At 50.0% G+C, this 9041-nt stretch overlaps 1 protein-coding gene across 1 annotated transcript; it reads right to left on the reverse strand.

The window, feature by feature from the left end:
* Positions 1-296: 296 nt before the first annotated feature.
* Positions 297-8812, reverse strand: LOC147705997 (uncharacterized). The gene is made up of 2 exons (XM_086929584.1): positions 8732-8812; positions 297-1535 (listed from the first exon to the last, which is right to left on the reverse strand). The coding sequence occupies exons 1-2, from the start codon at positions 8810-8812 to the stop codon at positions 297-299; spliced, it is 1320 nt and encodes a 439-aa protein (XP_086785710.1).
* Positions 8813-9041: the final 229 nt, after the last annotated feature.

Below are 9041 nucleotides of genomic sequence, written 5' to 3' on the forward strand. Positions count from 1 at the left end.
TAGGGAATTTGCATTGAGCCAACCAGAAACCTGACACATGCATTCCTGGAATGTGTCCATAGACACTGCATGTTTGCCTTCAAGGGAAAACACCTATTGGGTGTCGTCAGCTTAATTGATCAGGTCGATTCCATAAGATTTTATAATGGAGATTATAGGCCGCAAATATATGTTAAAAAGGATAGGGCTGATCGCTGAGCCCTGTGGCACTCCATGGTGAACCAGGGATTTAGGAGAAGCATACGGAGTCATGGTCACTACCTGTTGTCTACCTGACAGGTATGATTGTAGCCATGTCAGAGCTTTGCCTTCACCCCCAGTTTCTCCAGTCTGCCTAGCAGGACTGCGTGGCTTACCGCGTCGAATGCGGCCGACATATCCAACAACACTAGTATTGATGAATTACCATTGTCGGCTCGCATTCGCAGTGTGTCCAGCATGGTAGCCAACGCAGTCTCTGTCCTATGGCCTGTGTGGAACCCAAACTGATCCTTATCCAGTAGGCGGTTATCTTCAAGATAGCTCGGCAAAGATCTACTAACAGCCTTTTCCAGGATTTTTATAGGGTAGGGCAGGAGGGATATAGGCCTAAAATGAGCTGGGATAGTTGGGTCCAGTGAGGGTTTCTTAAGTAGGGGAGTTACTGTTGCCTGCTTCCATATCTCTGGCACTACTCCTTCCTCCAGTGACTGGCAACAGATCAGTTGCATCCAGGGAAATAGCTCTGGCCCATACTCCTTCCAGATCTTATGAGGAAGGGGGTGTAAGGGGGAGCCAGAAGATACACTAAGAGCAAGGCTGTTAAAAAGCTCTTCTGTGACAGGTTGAAAACTCTCAATAGATGATACTGCCAATCGTTCCTCCTCGACAGTCAAAAGGAGAGTGTCCTGACTGCTGGCTTTATCCTGAAAAAGTCCCCCCACGGTTTTGGCAATCTTTTCTTCAAAGAAGATAGAGATTTCGTCACAGAGCTTTTGTGTTGCAACCACCCTCTTGCTCGTGCAGTCCAGGTTGGAGAGCTCCCTTATAATATTAAAGAGAGTTTTTGTGCTGTTCGGTGATTGAAGTATAGAAGTGGCATAAAAAAGAGCTTTTGATTTGACGATGGCCCCTTTATATTTATTCTGCGCTATCTTTAGCAGTCTCTTATATGACTCTAGATAGAGCCTTCGCCACTTCCTTTCTGCCTGTCTACACTGATTACGTAGTAATTTCAGCTCCTCACTGAACCAGGGGGCTGACGGTTTCCCTCTATTCCTTATCTTTTTCAGGGGGACAAGTTTATCAAGGGTATCAGTGATATAATTACAGTAGGCAAGATAATTCTGACCCACCGAATTACCCGGAGCAAAAGGTGTCTGATTGGTGAAGGTAGGATCCGTTTTATCTTTTGGTAGTTTAGACCAGTCTCTTCCCATTCGGTAGGTTGCAGGACAGGCATTTTTATTTACATGAGTGGATATAGTGATCTTAAAGTGGATTAGGGAGTGGTAAGTCCACCATTGGGGTAGTATGCCAGTCACCTCTGTCTCAGTCTAATTAGCAAACACAAGATCCAACACATGTCCACCTGAGTGGGTAGGTTTCAAAACCAGCTGATCAAGGCCGCAGTTCTCACATATATGTTGTAGGTCCTTCAGATGACTCCCTAGGGTCCCATTGTCCCATAGGTTAAAATCACCTAGGAGCAGCAGTCTGGAGTGGCTCATGGCCAGGGCGGCGATAATGTCAAACAACGCCTGATACTGCGTATCTAGGCCTGGAGGCCTATATCAAACCATACCGGTTAGCACCCTTCCTTTAGTTTCCTGCAGGGTGAAGCCCAGCAGTTCTATCCCTGTGGCCTCATCGATCTGAAGGGGAGCAAAGTTCCATCTCTCCTTAAATATGACTCTGACCCCCTCCCCCCCTCTCTTCCCTGGGACCTGGGTTTATATAGATTTACTGCTTCCTAAAATAGTTTAAGTCCACAATAGAATGATCCACTTACAATGGGAAAAAATGTTTGTGTGAACTTGAAACCATAATGTTGTGCAGTGATACTACAGTTTGTAAATTCATTTGTCTTGGAAAACGAGGCAGTATCTGTGAGGCCTGCACAAATAACATGACTACATTTGTCCTTCACTGGGTACCTAACACCCAATTGTATCGTCTGACTCTCAGAGGGTAGCGTTGCAGAGCAGTCTCAGGCTTACTCAAGGGAGGTGGTGTGGGCTAGTAATCTCCATTAATGGTGCGCAGCAATAACACTCAATAATTGATTGTCCAGTCCGTACTTTGCTCTATAAAAGTAAGAGTACATTTATTAAACACACACTACTCAATACTATGCACCAATTTACAAATATACATAAGCTGTTTTAATTACTTTGTGACATTGCATAACATCTCCACCCCTCCAGCGGGGGGAGGTGGGGTCTAGTACCACCACTCCCATGTATGCACATCCAACTCAGCCCTTCACTCCTTGAGGCAGTCCCTAAGACACCCCCAGCAGCAGAACAAAAGTTCCAGCCATGGGGATGCTGATGATGCCTGGCTGAGGCCTTGAGGGGTTTTTCTTTTGAGTCCCCTTGAGACTTAGGGAGAAACATTCCATTTTCGTGCTGGGGAAGACTGCGTTGCTCCTGCAGCTTCCCCGGCACCTTTGAACTCACTTGGTGGTGACCCCGTCCTTCTGGGGCCACCACAGACTAAGAGAAAGCTGTTTTCCATTGCAGGCCGATTCGGCCTGCAAGGCATTATGGGGCGCTTCCTTGTTTTCCTCCATGCATATTGGAGCAGCGGTCCACCCGTTTTGTTGGGTAGAGCCGCGCAGCATGCTTCAATGGCCTCACGCCATGTCTGGGCTTTGTTGGAGGGTCTGCATCCACCCGAACCCCCAGGTGAGTGACACAGCCCGGGGAGCCCACCCCCGGCTGCACTGGCTGTTCCGCACCACTTCGTAGGGGCCCGGTCCCACCCAGGCACCCCACAATCCAGCCCGTATGGAGGTGTGCGCATCCCAGGGAGCCCACTCCCGACTGCTACGGCTGGCTCCCGGTCCGGCCCGCACCTTTGTGTGTGGCCGCGGGAGCCACCGCTTCTCTTCTGGTCTGCCTGCTCTGGCGGGCAGACAAGGACACGTGCCATCGGCCGGAACTCGGGGGAGTGCGATAGCACTACCCCTCCCGCTTTCCCACGGCCGCGGGGGATTGCAGCGGCACACCCCCATCCTCCTCCACCACGTTGAGGACCAGGAGATGGGGTCCCGGGCCCCATGGGCTTGCCTTCTTCTCCGCCGGGGCCCATAGTTGGGATCCCGGCTCCCTCCTCTGCCTTCATGGGGAGCCTGACGGTGCTCCCAGACTTGCGCTCTTCTGCAGCGGCCAGGGTGGGCTCCTGGCAGTCCGCGACCACCTCTTCATGGGGAGCATGATGGCACTCCCCGGCTTTGCTTTGGGCCTGGGGATGGGGTCCTGGGCCCCTAGAGACCTCTGCACGGGAGTGTGACAGTGCTCCCCGCCTCCTCCTCCTCACATGGGACCCAGAGTTGGGATCCCAGGCCCCTCCCCCTACACATCTTCATGGGGAGTGCCACGGCGCTCCCCGGCTTCATGTTCAGCGGTGGCCAGGGTGGGCTCCAGGCACCCTGTGGGGGCACCTTCACAGGGTGTGTGATGGCGCACCCCGACTTCACTTCTTTTGGTGGCAGCCCCCGGGACCTGACCCATCCCTGGGGCATTCTCTGGACCAGCAGCGGAGCCCCACACGCTTCGTCTTTGGTTGGCCACGGGTCAAAGGTTGCCTACCTTCTGGGGGCATATCTCCGCCCCCAGGGGTCTGATCTTCCTGGTTTTGGCCTCTTCCTGCTCCTGGTGGTGCTCCCCAGCCACTGGGAGCACTCTCTTTCACCCTCTGGGTCTCACAGACGGTGGATTCAGCAGGGAGCTGTCTTCACTGGCTCCGTGCACCAGCCTTTCGCCTGGCTCTCCTCCTGGGCCTCTCTTCCCCAGGCACTGTTCAGGATCCTGGGACAGCCAGGGGTTCCTCCTTCCAACTGCTCATTGCGCCAGGCTCCAGCACCCTCTGCCTCAGCAGACCACACCCCAGAGAGAGCTTCTCTTCCTGTGCAAACACTTTTTAAAGTTTGGGGAAGGGGCTGGCAGGAAGTCTCAGTTTGTCCTATCAACCAGCGACACATCACTTCACTGCCCCTGCTCCCTCCTTCCTACCCAGGCCTCTGGGATGGTTCAAAAGGGTGTCGTCCAGGGGTCTCCTGCCACATGGTCTCTGAAAGCCTCTTCCCCCGTGCTGCATTCTCCCTTGTGCAGCCTGGTGCCTGGCACCCAGTGACAGCTGCTGATGGATGAGCCTGTAGGTCCACCCATCTTCTCTTCTTCGGAGAGGAGGCCTTTGCTTTTGGAAGGAAGGTCATTAATACAGCCTGCTGGGGTCAGCCCCAGCCAGGCCCTGGTTATGGGCTGATTTGAGAAATATGACATTTCTGGATGACCCAAAAGCAGTACAAATATGACTTTGGACTCTGCAGAATACTTCTTCTTACACAAGTTACAGTGGACTTTAGTGCGTGTCTGTAATTGCTAGGCCTTAGGAAAGTGAAACTAGTACAAGGGCTCCACATCTCCATAGGAGAATAATGAAGTGAAAACAGTAAAACACACTGACCATTCACTTTGTAGCTGCTCTTGGGCTGCGCACGCCAAGAATCTCCCCTGTGTAGCCCGTACACGTGTGCACATGCATGTACACATGTTTCTGCATGTAACCAGACCGGTGCCCTTTACTCTAGCTGCTGCGCAGGGGCCTAGTCAAGCTAGGGGGACACCAGTAAAATCCACATGCAGTCTCTTTCATCATGAGTTCACTGTGGGTGAGTCCCAACTGTTGAGGCTCTCCCACAGTAAAAGCTCAACAAATAGGTGCTCAAAAAGCGAAAAATCCGGGCGGCCCAGAGTGTCAGAACCACCTTCTAACAATACCCCAATGTAAAATGTCACTCGTACTGTGGACTACGAATGAACAACATCTATGACTAATCAAAACCGCCCCTTGCAGGTGACACCTCGCAGGAATATACAGGTGCTGATGAGAAACCTTCAACTAGCCCGACTTAGGCACCCAGGAACAGGGAAATCACCACCTGACCCCCTGCACCAGTCACAGCTCTAGCCCTTACTGCTACCATTACCCTAGTCCCTACTCCAGCCTCATCTGAGGCACTGACAATTTCAACATACCTGCTTCCCCAGCCACCACTGGACCACTGAAGCTCCTGAAGCACCCTGTGAGCGTCCTATCCCAGGTATATCTGGCATCCCTGCTACTCCTCTTATGTCTGCTGACCCTACAGTTGCCATGGGCTTTATGGCCATCTAGGAGGCCAGACAAGACCTGCTTTCTAACCTTCAGGAGTATGATGTTGGTGCAATGCCCAAGGATGTCACTGATAGCATATGCCTCTTCTGGAGGGTTCATCCGACTGGGAGGCCTGGTGGCCTCTCACTCCATGAGCAGGAGGAGACAGCTTTGTCCGTACAGTGGCAGGCAGTGGCTACCGGACCTGGGTGGTGTGGTGGGTGGGGGAGGGGAGATCGACAACGGAAAAAGAAGAAAATAAAACCACTTACCTGTAACGGCGGGCCACTGCCTCTCCTCTGTCCTCAGTCATCTTCCTTCCTCCTGCAGTCCCGGCAGGTAGCAGGAAACACCCAGCTTCTAAGTATCCCAGAGCCAATCACAATGCTACAATGCAGTGGTGTGATTGGTCTGAGCCCTGTTGTTTGGTGCTCAGATGGGAAATGGGAGGCTTTGCATGTTCCTCACCAGGTTGTGAAGATGCAAAGTGCGCAGGACTGTTTTGCTGGCCCAAGAGGGCCGGCCAAGCAGTCCTGTGCACTTAGGAAGGGTAAACCACTCCTCTCCATGCTTTTTGCCAGCCCCGCCTGCCCTGAGAGCCACTAAATAATAATAATGATATTTATTATCATTTTATTTTCCTTTTGTTCAGTGGGGCGACGTTTCTCTGCCTTAGCGGAGGAGCCGCCACTGGTGGCAGAAGGCAAAATAGCACTGAATACAGCAGAGGCAGGATGTCTAGTTTGCCGAACATCATTGGGTGATGTTGATGATGCATGAATGTGCCATGTTTTGGGTACTGATGAGACTCACGACTTCCATTTAGGGATTCCTTCAGCTGATGGTAGAGGGAAACACAACCATGGTGGCCGCATTGCAAGCCTAACCAGAGATCTGTGACTGTTTGCTACTTCAGCTAATCCAGACGACATGCTGGCTAACTCTTCACACCCACTGCCTTCTCCACATTGTCCTCTCAGGGGCCCTACTCAGGCTGCGGAGGAGGTTTGCTCATGCTGCTCATCTCTCAAAGACCCTCTTTAAAAAGACTGCATACCGATCACAGTGCACATTCAGTTTAAGGTTGTTGGGGTTAGAGTATACGATAAGAGAGGCAGCTAGGGGGTGTCTTTGTTGGGGTGGAGTGAGGGTAGAAAAAATCTTCAAGGGCACGGGGATCGCTACAGTTTCAGTGGTTGGTGGGAGAGATGAGGTAGGAGATGTGTTAGCTGGGGCAGGGTGTGAGATAGGATAGAGATGAGAGGCAGTGTGGCGGTCTCCTCTTTAATTAATATTAGATTTTTTTCGAAGCAGTCTTTACAAGAGCATTAATGTACAGTTGGTGTTAATTTAAAGTACAATGTTGTACGGTCTATGATGTCACCACCGGCATCCTGTCACTATTTGCCATGCCTCACTTGAGCTTTATCTTCATCATGACTTCAATTTGTGTTTCTTACTCTGCCTTATCTGACACTAGCATGTGTTTCCTCAAATGAATATTGTGCAGCATGCATCAAAGGAGTGTGATTGTATATATCTTATCTGGATTAATTACCAAGCCACCATTGAAAATACCAGAAGCTCCCCATTGAGGGTCAGGCACACATCCATTGTCTTGAGTGTCTGGATGTGGGCTTTATTGTAAGCTTGCTCCTGTTGAGTTGACCATTGTCATAGAGTGGTCATAACCCATAGCCAGGAAGGATGTCTAGAGTTTCCTTCAAAGAAGGACAGATATTTAAATTCTAGGAAGCAATCTAGAACATATATATGCACAGGTTCATTTGTTCGCATACTTGGGTTCCATTATTATATTTATTACATTTGCTAATCCTATACTTACTTGGCTACTTGTAATCTTGCCAAGTGTCCTCCTAGCGACTGAAAATGGCACCAGGGGATGCCAAATCTCACTCGCCAACTTACCATTTTCGACCTGTGTGTCTGAAAAATAATCCATCACGTGGCGGTTGGCAGGGAACTCTGAGTTACAAGTGTAACACGGAATGGACAAGATTACACCAACTCCGCCAGCGGACCAGAATATATCGCCCACCCATAGTTCTGATGTACTCACCTAGCAGGCATATCCTAAATGGTTGGATCTTGTAAATCTGGCACACCAACATGTGATGCAAGGTCTACACCGAAGACTGATTGTAGGCTCAACATGTGCTGCATCTTCCGTTGAAGAAGATTGACTCCACATACCAAGGTGCAACTTGTACTATACAGAAGAACTCTTTGGCCCATAATACACTTACAAAACCCCCAAATGCCCAGAACTTAGTTAACATTGCAGTTATTGTGGATCTGTGGGAGACACAATTTTCAGATGAACTTAAGTGAGTAGTGCGCTCATAACTGTCTCAAGATGTGGACTGTGGACTTAAAATGCAGCGATATGAGTAGTTCACTGAGAGAAGCATGACAGTCTGTGTGCCAGTATTGGCACTTGGAATCTCCAGTGGACATTTGGAGAAGACCACATCCAGCCAATAATTAGTTAGGATGTTGGGGAGAAATATTCCTGGTTTCAGACCTGGCCTTTCCACTATGGACCTTCACCTGGACAGTGGAAGTGGATTTTGGCTCTGGGCAGCATGATTCCTTTCCACAGCACGATGACAGTCTAGACATGCAGCTGTATCTTGTGAAATCTGAAGAAATAATCGAAGTAATGTACCTTCAAGTTGCTGTTTGTAAATGAATGTGAGTATTTATTTATTTATTTTTGACACTTGTAAAACGCACTGTTACCTTACGGTGTCCTGGCGCCGTCTAGATAACTCCTGAAACTGAACCCCCAGGTTAATTTACAAAAAGCCATGTTTTTAGCTTTCGCCGAAAGGTCATCAGCTCGGGGGACAGTCGGAGCGCCGCTGGAAGGGCATTCCAGGCCACCGCCCCCCTCGGCTAAGACTCCTGCCTCCCAAACACACTTTTCTGATGCGTGGGGTCTTGATCAATCCCAGAGTAGCTGACCTCAATAGTCTACCTGGTTTGTGCCAGTGAAAATATTGCCCCAGGAATGCCGGACCTATACCATGGATCACCTTAAAGACAATGCACAGGCTTTTAAATAGGATCCCCGCTTCCTTACTGGCAACCAATGTAATTTCATTAGTTCGTGAGAGATGGACGCAAATTTGGGCAAGCCTGTAAGCTGGCGCGCTGCTGCATTCTGCAGTATCTGTAACTTGCTAAGTACCCCTTGCTGGGCTTCAAGGAGCAGACTGTTACAGTAATCCAGTCGTGAGAGCACCAAAGCCGTCACCACTGTTTTTTTACATTCCCCTGGAAGAAACGGAAGGACCTTCCGAAGGATTTTCAGTGTCCAGTGGATGGATGAGGCCAAGGCGTTTACCTGAGGTTTAGAAGAGAGTCTGTCATCAATGATGACCCCCAGGTTCTTCACCTTATTAACAGGAGTGGGAAGAGTCCCCATCTCTTCTGGCCACCAGCTCGGGCCCCAAAAATTAGCCGTAGAGCCAAACAGTATCACTTCGGTTTTAGCCAAATTAAGTTTTAGACAGTTTCCGGCCATCCATTTACTCACAGCTTTCATGCATTCCTGGAACTTGCTGGCCACGTCATTCTCCCTCCCTGGTAGCAGTGACACCACAATCTGTGTGTCATCTGCGTAAGATGTAAGTTCAAACCCATGGGAGCGGATG

The sequence above is a fragment of the Lissotriton vulgaris genome, chromosome 7 (assembly GCF_964263255.1).
Source record: "Lissotriton vulgaris chromosome 7, aLisVul1.2, whole genome shotgun sequence".
Lineage (NCBI taxonomy): Eukaryota > Metazoa > Chordata > Amphibia > Caudata > Salamandridae > Lissotriton > Lissotriton vulgaris.

What these genes read in the sequence shown, in the direction of transcription:
- LOC147705997 (XM_086929584.1), bottom strand. Translation starts at nt 8,812, where the DNA reads ATGGGGACTCTTCCCACTCCTGTTAATAAGGTGAAGAACCTGGGGGTC. An exon ending in GACTCTCTTCTAAACCTCAG is followed by an intron (nt 1,536 to 8,731) that starts GTAAACGCCTTG and finishes TTTGCTAATTAG; the next exon opens with ACTGAGACAGAGGTGACTGG.